Source organism: Lygodium microphyllum, chromosome 11 (assembly GCF_053477565.2).
Source record: "Lygodium microphyllum isolate KBCC chromosome 11, Lygodium_microphyllum_v1.1.10, whole genome shotgun sequence".
In the NCBI taxonomy this organism is placed as follows: Eukaryota; Viridiplantae; Streptophyta; class Polypodiopsida; order Schizaeales; family Lygodiaceae; genus Lygodium; species Lygodium microphyllum.
In genome coordinates this window covers 144,772,950-144,794,830 of record NC_141145.1, presented here as the reverse complement: position 1 = coordinate 144,794,830, position 21,881 = coordinate 144,772,950, and the positions used below count along the sequence as shown (strand labels likewise).

The following is a 21,881-nucleotide window of genomic DNA, read 5'->3' as shown; positions in this document are numbered from 1 at the left end:
CTCATATTGTAAAGAAATCAGTTCTTATCATTGCATAATAGATAATGCATGTGTGTTTGTACATCTTTGCATGATCTTGTGAGAGTGTGAATTACTTCTCCTCACTCTCAGGTTGATTGTAACTGAGCTCTTTCCTAAGAGACTTGGATTGAGCAGAAATACATTCCTTCGGGGGGGGGGGGGGGGTGGGGGGTGGGGGGAGGGGATGGCCCATCTTCAATCCTCAATCTTGTCTCCATTTCTTTTACATTTTCATGGCTGTAATTTTGTGAGTAATTTTCATTTTCAGCTTTAAGTGTTCATTCTCTTTTATATTGAATCTCGAAAACAAGCGAATATCATAATTGTTAAGCATACTACGTTGTTCGGGGCGTTTACAGTGGTATCAGAGCTTTGGCTCGGTCCTCACCTCAACACTGGTAGTGCTTACAATTATAAGTTTGTTTGTTTCAGCCCTTGCATTGAGTACTTGAGCATATTTTTTTTCTTAAGAGTCTCAATGGATCACTCGAGTGCTATCCTTCAAGCCATTCAAAGTCTTAGAGAGGAGAATCAGCAAATTCGTGACCAACTTCTCAAACTAGAAAAAGTTGAGAATCCCAAAGAATTCAAGGAAAGAAGCCTATCTGCTTCATAGAGACAAAGCCATACCAATGAAAGGAGCCGATCAAGAAATCCAACTACTTTTAAGAGGTAGTCCCATTCTACTTCAAGACAAAGAAAGAGATCGCGTCGAAGCTCATCCTCTTCTTCAAAGTCATCTGGCGCCTACTCTGATGGACCCTCTTCTAGTGACGAAGAGTCACACCCTTATCGTGGAAGACCTCATCATCGTCAAAGGCGTCGACATTCTTCACCCTCGTCTCTATCTTCATCCCCATCAAGCACTTCATCATCTTCAACCTCAAGATCCGGGCATGGACAAAGGCATAAGAAGAAGAAGAAGACTAAGTCACTATCTCAACTTGAAAAGAAGATCAAGTTCAGTATGTATGATGGTTTCCGAAATCTTGATCTTCTTCTGAAGTTTATTCGTCAATTTCAAATTTTGTATGGTCGTGACAAGTATAAAGAAAAAGAAAAGATTAAGTTTGCAGCTTTACATTTAACCGACTTAGCCCATACTTGGTGGATGGGGTTGGAATATGATCATAATGCCCCAAAATCATGGCGGTCCTTTGTTCGCATGACACAAAGCCAATTTCTTCCTGTTCATTTTAAAAGAGATATAAAAATGGAATGGGATCGGCTTTGGCAAAGGAAAAATGAGTCACTTGGTGACTATACCAAGAGATTTTGGGAGTTACTTTTGAAGGTCCAACATTTCAAGAAGATCAGCAGTTCGGAAAAGCTTAGGAAGTTTCAAGGAGGTTTGCATTTTAAACTTCGTACTGCTCTTAATCATTATCATTGTTCTAGTCTCAGGGAACTCATTGACCATGCTGAGACATGGGAAATGGATCACAATGGCAACAAATCATTCCAAAAGAATGATAAGAAGAGAGTAGCTGATGATGAGGAGTATTCAGCCCCAAATGAAGGACAAAAACAGCGGCAAAAGCAGCCATCAAATCAAAAGAAGATGAAGCCCTATGCACCTCATAATGCTCCTCAATTTCGCTCCAATCTATACCCACAAGCAAAGTAACTTTCCGAAGAAGAAAAGCAACGCTTCATGAAAGAAGGGAAGTGCTTTAAATGTGGACAAACAGGCCACATAGTGAAGCAATGTCCAAACAAGGGACAAAGCAAGGTTTCTGACAACAAGCCTAAGTCGCCAGTGAAAATCAATGCTATCAGTGATGTAGCTGCAAACACAACTCACACTCCAGAGACGTGCAAATTATTAAAAGCTTGGGGACAGTTGCAAGGTAAGCAAGCACTATTCTTGATAGATCTTGGGGCGAATGAAAATATCATTTCATTGCAGTTAGCTAAAGAGCTTGGATTAAAGAATGAAGAGATGGATACTCCGGCAGAAGTTCACCAAGCTTTAAATGCTGATGAAGGTGACACAGTGAAGATTGTGACACCCTACATTGGCAAGCTCAAGTTTCAAATTCAAGGCTACAGTGACGAAGATACCTTCTGTATCGGAGACCTTGATGCTTGCGATGTGAATCTTGGCATGCCCTGGAATCATAGAGTAGATTTAACCATCTTCTCTCAGAAAAAGAAGGTAGAACTCACCAACAAAGGCAAGAAGTACGAGATCCAAGCTAGAGTTTCTGGAGCCACCCTACCTATGCTAAGCCATATGCAAGTCTCTAGAGCAATTAAGGATTGTGTTCAATGTTGTTTGCTTTATGTCACTGATGTAAAAGATAATATGAATGTTGAAAACCAAGAGTGACTTCAGCTCTTGGAAAAGTATAAAGATTGTTTTTTGGAAGATCTTCCTTATCAGCTTCCCCCAGAAAGGCCAGAAGACCATTATATTGATATTATCCCAGGCAGTTCTCCTCCTAATATAGCACCATACTGTGTGAGCCGTCCTCAACAAGAAGAAATCAGAAAGCAAGTCAAAGGCCTACTCAATCGTGGGCTAATTAGGCCAAGTAGCTCACCATTTACTTGTAGTTTCGTATACTCTCTTAATCCCCTCATTCTCTCTCAGTTTATATATTCTCTCACCATCATGGCTTTTCGTGGCATATCTCCTTGATGCAGCCATTTCTACTAAATCTCAACACATGGAGGTTGCTTCTCTGGCTTCTCCCAAACTTAAACACATGTGTGGCAATATCGAGAAGCCTCTTCTTTCATCTAATTTGATGGCGATTCATCGCTAGTGGCGATTCTCCAAGCTCCAAGCAAAGGCATGCGATGGCAATTGGCCGAGATGTGCACTCCATGTTCTGTTCATGTTCATAGCTATGAGGACGTTGCCTATTTAGTTTCAATCTAATCCCTTTACAGGAGAGAAAAAAGAATGCGATAAGGCAAACATCGATTCATGGTCGAACAATGTATTTTAATTTCTATCAGTTTGATGATGGTCAATGTATCATATAGGTAGAAATCATGTTGTAGGGGAAGGCGTATGCTAGGTGAGTGGAGCTACATCCGAAGTCAAAGACATGGGTAAATTTTCAATCCATCTTTTGGAAGTATTTCGTAACTGATGATCGGATATGGGGAAGAAGAGCTTGGATGCATATTCACAGGAGTTTAAAGATTTGTTATATAAAACAAAGGCTTAGATGATGCTTTAGAGCTACTCTATAGGAAATATCTTTTTGGATTGCCACCGAACTTCTAGAATGAGGTGCTTTTGCAATTTGTTATATTAGCTTGAGGTTGTCTACAGATATACTAAAAATTTTGATAATACTCTAGATGCAAATACAAGTAGCCAGTGGATGGGGGGTTTTCATTTAGTTGCCTCTATCTTTTAATCAAATAAGTTTTCTATCTTGATAGCAGCTTGTTAATCGTCTTCAGGGTTGCATAAGAATAAAAAGAGTAATGACAAGGTTACTTGCAATAAGGATCATTTGAAAGGTCGTTTCTTCACTTGCCATTGAAGGAGTCATTTTTGCGTGATCGAGAGTGCTCCGAGAATAAGGTGTAATCTAAGATGTCAGTAAACACTATTGTAGCTCTAGATACTTCTTCTGAATTTTTGTTGGAAGAATGTTTCATTAATAAAACTGTATTTGGTGTGCATGACCTTTTAAAGGTCATTGGGTGTATAAATGTCGAGGAAGTTATAGTTTTATTTGATAATGGCTCTACCCACAATTTTTTTTTTCTCAGTTGGTGCAGACGATACCCATTGACCAAGTTTATCGTGTTCCTTATGCGGAGACTCCTACCATGGGTCGCTAGGATCAGGTGGTAGCGAGTTTCGATCTTTTGATCCAGGAGTACCATCAACTTATGGACTTTTGACTTGTGAACCTTGACCATTTTGGTGTCATTCTTAGTATGCTACTTGTACTTTGATTATGAAACCTTTTTTTTTTTTTTTTTTTTTTTGAGCTTGATGGTCATTTCCACGTGATCAAGGGTTGTTTACCCTCTAGGATCATAGAAAATAATGCATATATAAATTTAGCGTAAAAATTTATTGAATGTTTTTTCGATCCAAATATTATTGTTTGATTTGCAATGTAATTCAATTTTTTGAAATAATAACCTTTACATGAATTCAAATGTAAGTAAGTATTTGGATCTGATTTTACATCACTATGTTGATGTCTTTTTATTCGAGTTACTTGACATACTTTTGCCATCTCATGGAACCTTAGACTATGAGATTAAGACATTGTCCTATAGCCATTCGGTTTCTCAGCAACTTTACAGGTTTAGCTCAAAAGATGAAGATTAGATGGCTAGGCAACTTCAAGATTACATTTACTAATGGTTTGAGCCAAGTAAATCACCATGGCATGTGTCTCCTTCTTACTAAAAAGGAAAATGGCACGATATGCTTCTATGTCAATTACAAAGGACTCAATAAGGTGACAATCTAGAATAAGTTTCTAATTCCTAGGTTGGATGATCTTATAGATCCACTTTGTGGTGCACGATATGTTACAAAAATCGATCTTAGGTCTGGCTACTATCAGATACAGATAGCTTTTGAGGATGTTCCTAAAGGTGCTTTCAAACGTGATATGGATATTGCTAAGACGTATGAAAACTACATTTCAAATATAGAATGAATATTATCAATTTTTGGTCCTATCTATGCTCTTGCAACTTTCCACCAATGATGAATGACTTATTTTATGTGTCTTGGAAAGTGAATAGTTTTTCTTGACGACATGCTTATTTATAGTAATTTGTTGGAGAAACATGCGCGACATTTGCATATCGTCTTGTATCTCTTAAGACTAGAGTAATTGTTTGCGAAACTATCCGAGTGTGATTATTTTTGCACGGAGTTGTTATATCGTTGTTATGTTATCTCGATTGATAGTCTTTGCATTGATTTTGAAAGGTTCTCATTGTGGACCATAAAGCAATAAATTTTTTAAAAGGTTTTATTGGATTTTTTCAAAAGTTTATAAAGGGCTTTGCTTAAATTGCTAAACCCTTAATACATTTGCTTAAGGGTATTTGAAGCAAGAAAAAACACGTTAGTTTGCAAGTTGTTTGCACATTAGTCCGCTCTTGCTTAAGGGTATCCGAAGCGAGAAAAAGCATGTTAGTTCGGTGAGTTGTTTGCACATTAGTTTGCTAGTTGTTTGCACTAGTGAGCTCAATCAATGTTTTCAAACATTGAAATGGCTGGTTACCACTACAATGGTGTTGCAGATTATTGATTTGAATAAACCTTTTGAGGTTCATACAAATGCGAGTGATTATACTTTATGTTTAGTTGTTTATCAAGAAGATCAACCTATCACATATGAGAGCCATAAGCTCATTGATACCCAAACCTGTCACATCAGCCAAGAGAAAGAACCATTGGTGTTCGTCTATGGGCTTAAAGTATGGCATTGTTATTTGCACGGTGCCCAGTTTATTATTTTGATGGATCAACATTTATTAAAATACCTTTGTGATCAACTTGATCTTCGTGGCCCCAAGGCAAGATAGCTTGAGCTTATACAAGTATTTGACTCAGAGAATTGTTATGAAAAGGGTATAACTACTATGATTGCCGATACTCTTAGTCAAATTTTCAAAGTTAGTGTCTTATCCTTTTCAAAATTTTGACTGATTTCTAGCTTTCTCTCGAGGGCGTTCCAAAAATGATCTTTAGTTTGGTAAGATCTGGAAACTAGTCAAAAGGGATTTAGTAGCTAGAAAGCTTTGGCGTTCTAGATGCTCGAAAGTTGGCTATTGAGAGAAAGATGGAGAGAAAGTATTTCATTCTTAATGAATTGCTTTCTAAACAAGGCTAATTGTGTATGCTCGATGGTTAGGATATCCATAAGAAGCTCTTATATAATTGTCATGATGCGTTGAGCGTTGGACATCTTTGCATACATCGGACTTTCATCTCGGGTACTTGCTACTTTTATTGGCCGCATTATTAACACTATGATTGAATCTTTTATGTATGAGTGCTCGCATTATCAGCTTAATGAAACTGAACAACATAGATAAGCATGGGTGTTACATACTTTACAAATTCCCAATACAAAATGTAGTAGCATTTCTATGGATTTTGTAGTAGGTTTACCTTGTACAAATCAACGTCATAATGCAATTTGGGTTGTGGTTGATTGATTGACAAAAATAGCTTGACATATTCCTTCAAAGATGACTGTAAAAAGACACAAGTTGGCTAAGTTTTTTGTCGAACATCTTTATAGAATTTATGGTTTCCTTGACGAAATAGTCAGTGAGTGGGATCCTAAGTTCACTTGCCATTTTTGGCAAATACCAAAAATAGGAAACTCGATTCTCCATGTGGTCCTCGAAGCAACTTGAAATCGATGGACAAATTTAAATGACAAACTAAACCATGGAGGATATGTTGCATCCATATGTCTCCCGTATGCACTTTGATTGGGATCGTTATCTTCCTTAAATTGAATTTTCTTATAAAACAATATTAAGCTTTCAGCTATTGCTTATAGCCCGTTTATGCTTATGTAGAGTTATGAGCCTAAACCACTGATTTCCGCAGAGTCAAGGGGGTGAGAATGTGGTCCTTGGTCTACTTTTTGCATGATTTGTAGGAGATGTTGACAATTGCTAGTGAAAGCATTAAAATAGTCTAGGATCATACTAGGTTTTGTGCTAATCAACATTGCATTGCTCTAGAGCTCCAAGAGGGCATGTGATTTTTTAAAATCCCAAAGGACTTTGATTTGATGACTACGGATAAGTGTTGCAAATTGTCGTTGAGGTATTGTGGTTCTTTCCACACACCAAGAAGATAAGTAGCATATCCAATGAGCTGGATTTACCTTCGGAAATCCGAGTTTACCTTGTGTTCCACATTAGTTGATTGGAGGAATGATTAGGACAGACTGAAATGATTATTTTGATTGAGGAAGTCCATGGATTAAGTTTATTGCTTGATATGTTCCACTTCTCGAGGAATAAAGTCCCAGGGCATCGCCTCGTGGCAACATTCCTCGGCGAGGCGATGCCGAGGTACTTGGGAGCATTATATGCATGATCCTTGCCCACTGCAGGTAGGGAGATGACGATATCCTCCCTTTGCAATCTTGTGCGCAAGCTCGCACTCGTACCAGTGATGGCACTGCCTCGCTCAAGCAAGCGAATGCTGTTGGGAGGTAACGTTTGCTTGAGTGCGACAGGACACTACCTTCGAGCCGGCGCCCAACCTTGGGGTATGGCATCCCTTTGAGGGAACCCGTCGGGATCGGCAAGTTTAGCTGGTGAGAGTCCACCGCTACTTGGACCCTTGAACCGGGGTGCTAGGTGCCTACCCACGATCCTTTCCTTGGGAGGAGTCTTCCAAGGACTTTGGTCCTGAAGGAAATAGCGAAATCATAAGCTAGTGGCACAGGGTTTCGCCTTTGAGTCTGATTAGGCACTCGGCTAAAAAAACAAACAAAACAAAATATGTTCCACTTGAGCCGGAATCAGTTCTCGACCTTAGGACTAAATAATTGCATCAAACTGTTTCTCCCAAGCATTCGGTCAAGTGGAGAAACCGCCTTGAGATGGAGGCTAGTTGGGAACTTGGGAGTCGGTATGTTCGTGGAGGAGTCATTTTCCTCACTTCGTGCAAGGATGTTGCCAAGTACAACAATCATTTATAAGGGAGAAATGTTATGTCCTTGGACATCCCGATGCTGCTAGTAGCGTTGGTCATAGCGGTCACGAAGTGACTTAGTGCCAATGCACTAAGGGCACTTCGGGGCTAGATAGCAAAGTCCTAGTCATAGGCTTGAAGGCGCGATTGTGCATATTCATTGTGTGATCACCACTCTTGGACTCTTGACCCATTGTCTGATGCATTCATATACCGAGATGGTGTGGGTTGGTGGTATGGAATGCCAACCCTTGGGATTTGGTCATGATGCGAAGTACTGGTAGCAGCGAGGCTTGGGGGTGATCCCATTTGGCTCTATGGTTGGAAGATGAGTCTAATGTCTAGTCCCTTTTATTTGTGGATATAACTTGTGTCATGTCTCGTGTGTAGGTTGGATCCTAGGGGGACTTTTCACATGGTTTTACGGATTTAAATTAATGTTTGAGACTAAGGTTTGTGGAAAACTTCAATACTTTCAGGTTCAAAGAAGCTTGGAATTTAAAATTGATACTCGACATTGCTAAATTTTGGGCTTAGACATGTATTTCCCAAATTAATTAATTAATATCGGCTGGAAATTAAGTCTGGAGGTTAAGTTTGTATGGGCAGATTTGTCACTTTGTAGTTGGCTAAGCTTGGGTGACATGCAAGGCCGTGTAGAATTATTTGGGGCAGATCTAAGGGTAGAGTTCTAAGTCTTGGGTAGAGAGAGAGTTGTATAGCACCATGGTAGCAATGCGACCTATCTTGAGGGTGATTTTGGAGCCATTAGATCAGCTGGTGATTGTTCGTTCGTAATACGATGGGGATAGTAGTTTTCCTCTTTGCCTAGTGAGAGCAAGTGAAGAGGAGGGCTCGCCAACCATACTGAAGCTGCATTGAAGTTTTACCCCCATGTCAAAGTTGTTGGCACCATCATAATTGCCAGCGAAGTTACTGTTGGGAGGTGCAACGAAAATGTGATTTTGACATGTTTTAGGGCAAGAAATGAATATTGATCATTGTTTGAGGGCATAATGAGGCAAGAAATGGATGTTGCGTGTTATGTCAACCCAAATTGCTTCTTGACCGTAGAACTAAACGATCCTATTGGGCCATTTATTGTGAGTATTTGGTCAAGTAGAAAAACTTGGAGGCGGAGGCTACTTGGGAGTGAATATGTGCATTGAAGAGTCGTTTTCCCTTCTTTATTCTTGAGGATATTGCTGAGGAAAAAAATCATTCATAAGGGGGAAGTTGTTACATTCTTTGATATTTGGATGGGAGCTAGTAGCATTGGTCAGAGTGGTCATGAAGCGACTTAGTGCGAATGCATTAGGGGCACTTCAGGTTTAGGGCAGCCAAGTCTTAATAATAGAACTCAGATCCTATTTTGCACATTATTGTGTGATCACCACTCTTGGGTTCTTGGCTTGTAGGTTGATGTGTTTGTACACTAGGTGTGGACCGGTGATATGGGACACCAACTCTTGGGAGGTGGTCATGACCCGAAGTGTTCCTAGCTCCTAGGTGAGTATATATTCGTAGATATAGCTTGTGTCATGTGTCTTGTGCATGTTGGATTCTAGGTGGACATTTCACTTGGGGGTTAGAAATCGATTTTGTTATGATATTTAATTTATATGAAGATAAGATGTTGCTTATTTATTTTGTGGATTCTCATTAATATTCTGTATTCGCTGCATATTTTGATATTTAATTTCTATGCAAGTATCACATCCATTTATTTATGGATTTTCATCATTGTTTTCTATTTGCCACATAATGGTGACTTAGCACTGATGGCATTATGCCGGACATTCGATAGACGTGGAATTAATGTGTTTTGTGTTTATTATTATTTTGGGTGCCATTATTGTGCAGAGTTATTTGTGTGCTTATGGATGGGGCTATTTATTATTGTTGTAACCTTTTATTATGGTCTTAGGGAAATGCAATTATTTTTGTAAGGATAGAAATATGGTTAAATAATTAGATAGGCCTTAAAAATTATTAGCAAAGGCAAGTTGTTTAAGCAAGGAAAGCAAAAAGCCCAAAATGATGCTTTTCATATATTTGAGCACAAAAAGCAAAGAAATAGAAATCTTTAAATACATGCCCGAGGAGCATACACACATGCATGGGGTGAGATTGTTTTGATTCTCTTGTTGTGTACTTTTCTCTCTCCTATTCTCTTGCTCTCGTGCTCAATTGTTATTGAATAGTGAAGGGTGATAGCATTAGCTAAGCTCATTCTTGGGGGTCCTGTTCCAAGGAAGGAGACTAGGAAGAAACTTCTGATGGGAAGGCTTCAATCTATCACACCCACACATGAAGGATCATGGCAGCCCAACATTTACCAGATTTTTCAAGAGACTTAGAGGGGAGTTTTGTGGTTAGATTTGCAATTGCCATTATGAGAGCATAGAGATATTTTTCATCTGGCTTCCATGAGCTACTACCAACTATAGCTGAAGAGAAGAGGAGGCAACATCTTCTCTTCGATCACTATTTGAGATTAGAGTCAGGCCACACTCTTGGACAAAGGACTTGCTTGTCCTGAGGGAGGTTCTCTAGATAGGTTGCTACTTTGCTAGGAGATTGGTTTGTTAGAGAGGTTTCTACCTTACTAGGAGATTGGTTTGCATTTTAGGAACTATCTCTTTGCATTTAGGAGCTATTGCAAGAGATTCAAAGGTAAAGACAAGGTGGGTCCCAAGGGAGCCAAAGCTATGATCAAGGGTATGACAGAGCAAGTACCTCGTGATTGCAGGACCCTTACTTCAGATTACTTGCAGGCACAATGGACCTAGAGATATTGCCATAGATGGGAGCTGATTGCTGGTATTATGGCCTTGTACATTTCAACTGCAAGGTGCAGCCATCCTATAGACCTTCAGAATATATCTGCAGCAGAGACTCTTTGGAGGATGTGGACAGAGGTCATCCACACTCTTCATGTGTAATGAAGGATTCTTAACCTAAACTGATTTAGCCTAATTGTAGCCTATGAACATGAAATTGACAAGAAATGGACAAGAAATTGGCAAGAAACCATAGCTAGAACTGTCATTATCTATGAAATGAAAAATGGTTACAAGGGAAGAAACAAACCAAACTTCTTGTTCCCAAAATAGCATGATCCCAAATTTAGTGGATGCTCCCCTATTTATAGGTAACCCTAATCTAACCCTAGCAAGCCTTAAAATTCCTACATTACAAACCATCCCTTCTCGAAAAAAAGCTTTGTCCTCAAAGCTTGGGAATATAGAAAGAATTACAATGAAGGTGATGGCTGTAAACTACTAAAAACTGTCCAAACAGGGCTGTTGTAGGAGAATGGCCATAACTTTTGAAGTACATGTCGGTTTTTAGCATATGAGATGTCATAATGAAGTAGACATCATATAGTACCTTCCCCAATCATAAATCTTGCAAATTGACTGAGATAAGTTAATTTATTTTATGACAGAAATTTTGGACTGTAAGCTACCTTGTCTTTGGAATGCACTTTTCCATATGTAGTAACCATAGGAAAATCATTAAAATTGTAGCACGCATTTATGAGTTACTACCTTGTAGGCAATACTCCAAATAAAGATATCAAGTACCCCCGGGATCAAAAGGAAATCCCTCAAAAATAATAGTCATAATCATGGGTACCTGTCCAAGAATCATGCATATCATCTATACCTCCCGGGTCAAATGGGAAACCACCCAAGAACTCATGATTGCCATCATGAATGCCTGGATCATAGGGAAATGATGCATTCAAATCATATGACATATCGGCACCATATTCAAAATCATATACATGAGAATCCGAAGAAACGCCATTAGGTAGTTGCAGTCCTTGATCAACTATGGGCTGATGTAGATCAATCATGGAATCATAAGAATCATGACCAAGGATGGGTTTATGTATCTCATCAACATGATTATCCCAAGGTAGCTCATCATCATATGGATATGCATTCTCATCCATTTCTGCAACTAACTCTCCTTGTGAACCATCATCACATATCTTTGCATCCTCATGTTCTTCATTATCGATTAAACTCTCTTCTTCATTTTGATCTTCATCTTCTTCACTATCTTCATTCTGAAATTCCTGCTCTTGGTCTTCTATTTGATCATTCTCTTGTATATCTTCTTCATTGTCATCATCATCTTGAGTGTTGTCTTCTTCATCAGCTTCTTCATTTTTCTCTATGATGTTAACCTCTTCGGTTTGCATTGTATACATTCTTGCATTAGTATCCATAGGCTGACCATAATGAATTCCTGCATTACATGGTTCATACTGCCCATCGTCAACTAGATGTTGTTGGAAACAAGATACGTGATATTCATTCCTATAAGATTGCTCTTGGAAGCATTCAGGACAACTACATTTAACACTGCAATGCAGCCCATAAACATAGGCATCCCCATAGGAATGATCATCAGCATGCTGTCCAAAGTATTTTGGAGTAGGTTCCAAAGATGAAGCATGATCTTCATATGCATACGTCCCTCCAAAATATCCTTGCTGCTGCCCAAATGCATCAAGCTGCTGGCCATGAGCATTTGTATGATTACTCTCATGATCAAATCTGCCATAGACAAAACAACCTTGTTGTTTACCAAAACCATTTGGATAAGGATCACCTTGATCATCTTGGCATGAGGTATGGCATCCATATTGCCCAAAAGAACTTCTAAGACTTTGCCCATTTGAAGAAAAAAAAAACATAAGATCCATAGTCACTATATCCATGAACTGGAGCATCATGGGAAACACATCCATAAGCATTAGTGCCATTCTCTCTTTCATGAGATATACCATATGTATAAGCATCATGTTGAACATTTGACACTTCTGCAATGCTCCTATCAATGATGGATACGAGCTCTTTAACTTTCAACTTCATTTCCCTTACATCTCTGACCAAACTGTTCACTGTAACCATGCTGTTGTGATTATCCCTATGCACTGTTTTGGCCATATCTTGAAGAATACTGATCCAAATGAGGTGCTTGATGGCTCTGCTCGAAACCCACGATGTCTAGTACTAGTTAAAAATCTTGGTTCACATTAAAATATGCCAATACCCCATTCTGGAAATGATTTGTTATGTCTGTCCACAATAGACAACACCCTGTCTCAAGTACCTAGTTGCATTGTTTTAACCATAACTTGAGAAACTCTGATCGGAATGAGGTGTTTGATAGCTTCACTCGAAGCCCACGATGTCTACCTTCAATTAGGAATCCTGGTTTGCATTATTTTGTACCTACACCCCATTCTGGAAATGATTCTCTAGGTCTGTCCATAGTAAACTACTAGTGAACTATTGGAACAAAATAGGCTCTAACTTGAGAAATATGTATCCAAATGAAGCATTTGTTAGCTCCAATCCAAGCTTGTGATGTCTAGTATCAATCCCAATTGTCTGTTTATCGTTAGAATGATGCTACTAATTTTTGTAGCAATTTTTCCAGTTCTGTCCCTATTTGGACTGCACCCTGTTTATGCCCTATTTGCAATTGTTTTTGGTACTTCATACCCAACTTGAGCTAATACCCAATACCAAGTCACTTCAATGAGTAGGAGGGAGCTGTAGAATGTTAAAACAGGTGGAACAACCCCTGCAATATCCAAGATTGAAGCTATTCTTGCTTATGTGAAAACCAAAGAGATAGGCAATATGAAACCAAGTCAAGATTCACTGCTAATGATACCCATTGTCCATAAAAATGCCAATGAATATTTATGTCCTGTCAACCCCACTACATTACTCCTTTGCCCATTCATTCATGTGCCAAGATACATACATTTGCACTAGTATCCAAAGTCATATACATGGCTCAGCATTCCATAAGCATACAAGTGACCAATATGTTGTAGCCAAAATGATACATTGTCTTCCAACTGCATTGTCATATACTAGTATCCAAAGTCATATACATGGCTCAGCATTCCATAAGCATACAAGTGACCAATATGTTGTAGCCAAGATGATACCTTGTCTTCCAACTGCATTGTCAAGTACCCATGTAACATTTGCTTCAAGAAACATGCGCATTACTGATCCAAGTCATTTGAGTCATAAACCAGGTCAATAGATCATATTTTCATGATCCCCAATCATATTCCAAGTCATATATGATTCCCATAACCGGCGCGACAGTAACTCACAAGCAGAAGTACCCCAGAGCAAAACACATTGTTCATGAAATTTGCTGCATAAATCCACACTGTAGTTGCCTCAAGTACTTATTCAAACAGCTTCTATAAAGTGGAATGAATATGTGCTTTCTCCTACTACTTTGGTGAATCTTGTTCTTTGCAAGTCTTCTTCTCCCAGGTGCGTATCACTAGCGGTTGCTTTCACTTCAAAAATGCCTTCATCTTTGATGCTGTCTCGTTCTCATGTTCGCTGCTCTGCTTTTTCATGCCAAGCAAGTTAGTCTTGATAATATGAGCCTCCAATGTCTCCTTCCAATCGACTTGAATGTTCACCACAGTAGCAACATCTGGCAATTCACCGAGGCCAACAAGGCCATGAAAGTTTTTGCTAGGAAAGTCCCAAAGGAAAGAGTCAAGGTAGAAGGGGTCGAAGAGGCTAAAGCCTTTCACTCAACTGAGCCTTTGCTAGGGGTTGCAAGGGCAGAGGTTTTTACTGCACATTGACGGAGAATAAGACAATAATACTTGGCCCTTTTCTTCTCCCGAGCCTATGTTTTGGCCTTCTCCACAACGGCCTGCTCATCCCTAGCTCTGGCCTCACTTACAGCTTGTTTGAGATTCGATCATCCATAGAAACAGTCCATGCTTTAAGAACTGGAGCTGCAAAAAAGATTTTCTCTGGTTTTTCCCTTCTTCACTCTCAGCATCCGAAAGGGAACTGCTTGAAATTCAGTCATCCACTATACCACAAGGTATTGCACTAATAGATGCTTGACTAGGTGCAAACATCCGATGATGTTTGCTCTCTTGCTTTTGGTGCTACTACTTTCATGAAGTATGCTCACCTTCGTGATACGCTGATGAGGCTTCTCCCTAGACCAAACGAGACTTCTAAAGAAAATGCAAACAAGACTACCAAAGAAAACGAATTGAGAGGACTTAGTAAGAATATTGTGTGCTTCCGTTGAGGCCAACATGAATCCCACGAGATGGTGCTCGTGTAGTCTCACAGGCATCAGCTTGTCGCCCGTAAGCACCTTTCCCTCATGTCTATGGTTCGTCCACTTGGTCCTGCATGTCAGAAGTCCACAAGGTAAGGTTGTCCCACAAAAGCTGCATAATCAGCGTATTGTCCTTGCATGCTCCCCTAGAGTATCTAGCTCCGAGATCTGCATCATCAAATGCCAGCCCGCCCCTTCCTCACGATCTCATCTCTCACACTAGCCAGTCTGCTGTGATAGTTCTGTTTGAGCTCCAGAGATAATGAGGAACGCAGAGAAGAAGAAGAAGAAGGAGAAGAAAGGGAAAAGGAACATAGAGACTCCGGAAACGCCTGTCGACCTGTCGACTGGTTGTTGATGCTCCATGACTTGTAGGTGGCTCCAGAGACCTTTGAGGAAGCAGTGTATTGTGTGATCATGAACGTCCCGCTAAATTCAGACTTGCAGCTTGAGTCGGATTACATCTCGCGACACCACACGCATGAAACTCTTGAACATCAGGCCAGCTCCGTTCTCACCAAAAGCATCCAAGCTCCTATCTCTATGGTGTGGTCCATTGTGTGCTACTTTGATGAGCCTCAAAGATACAAGCGGCGAAGCTGTGTGAGTCATGGGGAGATCCCGGTAGCCACACCATTGTTCCCTCCTCCTAGCCTTACCTTCTATGTTTATCAGATAGAGCTTCAGAACAGTGCATTTTGATCTGATCCTGATGACCACGTCTTGCATCAATCCTTCCAAGAATGGTTATGACCATACTCCATGTGTCAAGTAGAATGAGACTTTGACAAGTATTCATGTCATTGATGTAAAAGAAAGAAGATATGAAAGGAAATCCACCATTGAAGCTCACAGAAAAGCTTGAGAAGAGGAGAGAGAAAGACTGAGTCTAGAAGCAAACCCTTCCCTCTCAAAAGTAACCTTGGTTTAAGTGTCCTTCAGCCATGTCTGATCCTCTTTTGATCCATATGTTTTCAAAATGAGGTAAAATTTGATGACGACCTGTCAAAGTAGTTATGAACCTCCATCTTACCCCCATATCTCTGTGAAGAAACACTAAAATAACCACAGTTTGAAGTAGTACAACCAGTCTAGTCACTGTCAAGGAGAAACCAAACCATGTAACTGTATCTTCAAGTCCAGTTACACAGAAATGATGCCTGTAACTAGATCTTCCATGAAAATGACCTCCCCAGCAAGATCATAATCATGAAAATGATGGAATTAAAGCCTACCTTGGATCAAAGCAAGGCTCTGATACCATTGTAATGAAGGATTCTTAACCTCAACTGATTTAGCCTAATTGTAGCCTATGAACATGAAATTGACAAGAAATGGACAAGAAATTGGCAAGAAACCATAGCTAGAACTGTCATTATCTATGAAATGAAAAATGGTTACAAGGGAAGAAACAAACCAAACTTCTTGTTCCCAAAATAGCATGATCCCAAATTTAGTGGATGCTCCCCTATTTATAGGTAACCCTAATCTAACCCTAGCAAGCCTTAAAATTCCTACATTACATCATGGGAGAAGGTAGACAATGCAAAGCGGCTCTAAGAGAAGAGGAGTGTCTAGGACTGCGGCACCTTTTTCCATGCTGCCCCTTAGATGGTCTGGCATTATAGCCTGCTAGATTGGTTGTTCAACAAACATTGTATTTGTGATGTACTTAATTACTCTTTACAAAGTTCCTTGTTCTTAGTATTTTACCTCAAAGGTACTTTCTCCAAGGTATTATTAACAGAATTTTCTTTTCTTGGAAAAAATGGCCAGCAATCACAATAGTTCATGTCACTATTATAAAAACACTAGGCTTTGATACCATGTGAGGATGCACTAGGGTTCCTAGAGAGAACATAGTGTGCACATATAAAACTAACAAATAAAGTCAAATAAGACAGATGATGAATGATAGAATGAATGGACTCAAGGAACAAACCAAGTATGCGAAGATATGTGATACAAGAGATGCTCAAGGAGTGCAGAGCTGTCCAACAGCCACTGTCTCTTATGGGAGTGGGCTGAGGGATCCTGGAGTGTGTTGTACTCTTGCAGAACCCAAAGACAAACCACCAAATTTGACACCAATAGCTGATGTAGACAGTCCAGGCAGTGACAAAGGCAGCAGAAATTGCTAAACGAAGCAGTTCCAGGATTTATGATGTTGCCATGAGGCTGAGGATGATTGTGTGGACAACAAATGCAGCAGTTCTCTGGTGCAGGGGGATGCAGAGATAGCAACAAACACAAGCTAGTTGTCCTAAAAGCTCTGGAGTTGAGTTTCACCTAGAGAATGTTTTGGGGCTTTCCAACAGCTGATGAAATTAGCCCATAATTTGGGATGTATAACATGAGGCTAAATTTCAGGTAGATTGTCTGTGACTTCATTCCAGTAGGCTGGCCTCACTTTGTATATCTTCTTATAGGCATAATCTTTCTTGTCCATTCCAGGTCACTGTGATTTTTTGTCGTCTAGTGTTTGGAGTCTAGTGTGAGTTACTTTATCTCCTCTCTCTTTTGAAGCATAAATTGAGGTTTAAGTGAAAGAACAAATTAGTTTCAGATTGTCTTACATTTACTGTGAATGTCAGTCTACATGATGCAGAGGCAGATCTTCCATTCTCTGCTATGAAAGGCCTGCTGTCTCTCTCAATTAATCATTCAATCTAGTTGAGGGCTGACTGCACACATAGCAGAAGGCAGCAATTGATGATGTGAGAGCGGATATGCTGTCAAAAATTTTCTATACGCTTCAGAGTCTCTCAGAATGTTCAGGACTGGGAAATAATCAGCGTATATACTCTAGCTGTGGCAATGTGTGACAAGGTACCCACCTCATTTCTCTGCAAGGCCAGGTTTTGATATTGGGTTCTCATAATTGATAGTGGAATTGGCTCAAAGGATCTCAATAGTAGGAGAACATTATAGATTGGTCATATAGCTTTGCCCACCTTGTCTATCTAGTGCCTTTTGACACAAACAGGAGGAAATTATAGTTTGGCCATATAACTTTGCCCACCTTGTCTATGTCGTGCCTTCTGACAGAAATACTGCAGCTTGAACCATCAAGGGTCCCCACAAATTTGATGCGTGGTAGACACATAAAAAGCAGCATTGATTTAATCTCCTTTGTGATACCTCTGTGCCTTCTTATCACAACATCTGAGGGTTTATCTACACGTTTTTCTGTTGCTGTCCCTCAGTTATCTGTAAGATTACCATCATTTTCTATAAGAAGCCTCTTAATTGAAAAAGTATTTTCATGTGGGATACGTTTGTGAGGGTTATGAATTTTGGACATGACCTTGCACATTTGAACTTTCCCAATGTGCCACAGTTGTGGACTCCTTCATAGGTCAAAGCCAAGCAAGAATGGCATGGAGATGCACACACTTGGAGCATATTCTCATCTTCGTCAACACATGCGAGTTTTGAACCTGATCTCTTTTATTAATAAAGAAACTGGCAACTAGTCAAGTCCTCTGCCTTGAATACTCCTCCAAAAGTCAATACCCTTGTGTGTGCAAGTTCTTTCCTAGGTCCTTTGTGCCAGCTCATCCCTGAAAGTGAGGCCTTTTTCCATCTCTCTCCAAATCCTTGTCTTTGACATGAGATTTAGAGAAATCAAGCTTGGCCTCGGGGTCTTTTTTGAGGAACCACGCTAATTCTTCAGGCCCTTGAGTTGTGCCATCGTGACCCACATGGATAGGTGACAGATGGACACATTGAAAATGTACATATAGATTTAAAAGTACGAGGTTTGCCAGAGCATAGAGACAAGAGCTGGACATGGCAGTCCCACTGCTGTTCGCTACAGAGCCTGGCCAACGTAGGCATTCCTGCCCAGTAGTGCTGCCTGTCTACTGGCTGCCTGCAGGCACATTTGGTTGCCTCCTTGTCACTCATCTATCCATGTGGCTTCCCTCCTGGCTGCTGGTGGAACCTACCATAAGCAGGTTGTCTTATGCTGTGGGAACCCACCTGGGCAGGTGGCAGGTGTGTACAGGGTAATGTTGCATGGTCAAATCATGCTGGTTTAAGAGCCTGGCCAACGTAGGAATTCCTGCCCAGTAGTGCTGCCTGTCTACTGGCTGCTCCCAGTCACATGAAATCTCAATAGATGCAAGAACGAAACATCTCAGACTTGTCGAAAAAATGTTCGAATCAAAGTCTCCAAATGAAGATGGGAAATTTTTACATCCAAGACATTATTGCACTGTGGGAATCTATCTTCCAGAAATAAAAGCATGGAGTGAATAGATCAAAAACATTTCCATTCATTAGTTTTTTCTAAGCATAAAAGATTTGTCTGACACTTCCTCTGCTTCTGCGATGCATTCCCCTGCTTGTCCATCATAATAAGAACTAGCAGGCATGTAGTTGCTTGCAGGCTGCTTGTCACTTATCTATCCATGTGGCTTCCCTCATGGCTGCTGTTGAACCTACAGTAGGCAGGTTGGCAAGATTCACTTCCCAAAAGGGCTCTCCTCTCCCATCTGTTGAGCAGTTGCATGTCACCATTGCAAGATGGTGGCCAGATGTTCTTTCTTGAAGGTTGCAGCAGATCTCGGCAGAGTTCAGCAAGGTAGCTGAGTTCCATCATTCATTTGAATTCACAAGAATGGAGGATGAGGGGCTGTACTAGGGGAGCAGAGCAGCAGGTTGTACTGACAGAGCACAGAATGCTGTCTCCGTTGGGACTCAGCATATGACAAGGTTCATATGATAGAACTGTTAGACTGAAGCAAGCAGGCAAAGTGACGCAATACACAAGCAAGAGAATGATGCAAAGGTGGAGATTACAGCTTAAACAAATTTGATACTATTCCTACAAAGGTTAAGGATTTTCAACCTCACAAGCCTCTTATATTTTTGGTGGCAATCTGAGTCATGACAAGGTTCAATTTGACTGAAGCAAGTACATAGATTAGGCCACAATGCAGAGATGTAGAGCATGATTGAAATAAGTACTGCATTGTCATCATTGAACATCTTTTTAATGTTTTGTGGCAATCTGCAACTTCAAATAGTCTATGCACTTCTGTGAGGATTTACAGCGACTTGTATAACTGCAGGTATTTACCGCCAGAATGCTTCGAGGTTAATAGGACCCCTTTTATATCTTCCAAGGTGTTCTCTCTCTCTCTGTCTCACTGAACAATACACACTCCAGCCCTTTTTTGGTGGGCAAGGGGTGTGGTGTAAACACTATATGTGGGCTCTTATAAAGATCTTTGCTTGCCAAATACTTGTTAAACCAGGTGGACGTATGGTCGATTGGAGTTCTCTTCTATCAAATGCTGTTTGGGAGGCGACCTTTTGGACATGGACAAACACAGGAGAGGATACTGCGAGAAGATACAATCATCAAGGCTCATAAAGTTGAGTTTCCATCAAAGCCATCCATCTCAACTGAGGCAAAGGTACGTTTTAATGCCCAACTCCATGAAAAGCCATAGCTGTCAGAAAATGCGTGAAATATCCGTGAAGTCTGGTCCTTCATCATTCTTTTAAGGCCTTTTTTTTGTTGCTCTTTGTTCTTACTATATTAAAATTATAAGCTTCTGATATGTTGTTGCTTCAGGAGTTCATTAGAAGATGCTTGACTTACAATCAGGTGGATAGACCAGATGTCCTGACAGCTGCACAAGATCCATATTTGATGTACACAAAAGGAAAACCATGAGAAATGATGTGTGTCTATAGCAGTGTACTGGCGTGTATAAAGTGGACTTGTTCGGCAATTTTCCTTCTGTTGTAAGCAAAGGGCTTCTTCAGAAACAGCACCGAAATGGCTGACGAGTATCGGTCTCTTTATGTGAGGGATGGAGAATACATCTGCAATGTGAGTTCATAGGATATACATCAAGTGTTACTGCAACCTTTGGCCTTACTAGACTGCTACGTTAACAAATTCTTGGTCGGCCTTTACACTTCCATTGTTATGTCAATTCTTGGCATGCAGAACAATGTGCATGGTTTGAGTGATTACTCCGGTAATCAGAATGAGTGAGTGATGCGAGTTTTTCCCGTGTATGCCCTTCTATTTGTATATGGGATGATTCATCAATATCAAATGAGTACAACTAAGTGTGTGTGCCAGGAGATTTGGCTGGTTTTTACTCTTGTATCAATCTTGCTACAGGACTAGTTGAAGCTAAATCCTTCAATAGAAAAGTAAAATGAAGCATCTAAGCAATCCAGAATTCTATGAGATCTGGTAGGTGGACAGAGGGTTATTTACTCTTGCATCAAGCTTGCCAGAGGACTTTCAGTTTGCTTTACTAACACTTAGAACGTACAACATGAATTCCTATTAATCAAACTGGCTTGTTTAGCTGCTTGTAATCTTAAACCTCACGTACTAGACCGAGTAACTCAATATGTTTTCTCATGCCCCTCGATTTCTTACATGCCAACTCAAGCATCTCACGAAATAGTTTGGAGACTACGCGAAAATGGCGTCATGTTGAATTTGATTGCAAACTTGGAAGTTTCAAACTTGCGTAAATTTGGAATTCCCGATTACCTATTAATTCGTAAGGCCTTAGTACAAGCGTTGTCTAATAGCTTGATCTGCTGGGATGTTATGTTACTTAAAGCGTATTAGTGGCTAAAGATGTAAGTGGCACGTGTGTTGTTTGCTTGCTCGTGTGAAATAAGTATAGGCTGTGTTTTCGACGAGTGGATTGTATGACTTAAGTTTATCAATAGAAATGGCAAAACACAGGTGTTATCATCTAGGTTCCATCTATGTGTCACTCATTTATGTTGGTCCCATTTTTATTGTTATGTATTTCCAATTACTAGCTCATCGAAGAGCAACTTGAGTTTTGTGACTAGTTTTGAGTCATGTCCAACTAGCTGCCCAAGATCCTTAGCTGATACCCATACTTGATGCACGCAAATGGAAATCCATGAGAAGCATACCTCCTTGTAGGGATGTATTAGTGTCTACAATGTATTTTAAAATTTTGGTATCCATCGAAGCATCGATGGAGTGTTTTAGCTGATGAGTTCCTTTGGTTGCCTTGTG

The 21,881-nt window shown here is 40.1% G+C and overlaps 1 protein-coding gene across 7 annotated transcripts in view; it reads left to right on the top strand.

Annotated features, from left to right (window-relative positions):
• TSL (Protein kinase superfamily protein) overlaps nucleotides 1–21,208 on the top strand; it is a 96,037-nt gene extending 74,829 nt beyond the window's left edge. For 2 of the 7 annotated variants that reach the window (XM_087688310.1, XM_087688309.1), the window contains 3 exons: nucleotides 19,921–19,975; nucleotides 20,107–20,268; nucleotides 20,430–21,205. In XM_087688310.1, the coding sequence (XP_087544436.1) occupies nucleotides 19,921–19,975; nucleotides 20,107–20,268; nucleotides 20,430–20,531 (319 nt within the window). In that variant the 3' untranslated portion in view covers nucleotides 20,532–21,205. Of the gene's footprint in view, nucleotides 1–19,920; nucleotides 19,976–20,106; nucleotides 20,269–20,429 lie in introns of all 7 variants that reach the window. The other 5 variants (XM_087688311.1, XM_087688304.1, XM_087688306.1 and 2 more) reach the window with 4 other exon arrangements.
• The last annotated feature ends 673 nt before the right edge of the window (nucleotides 21,209–21,881 follow it).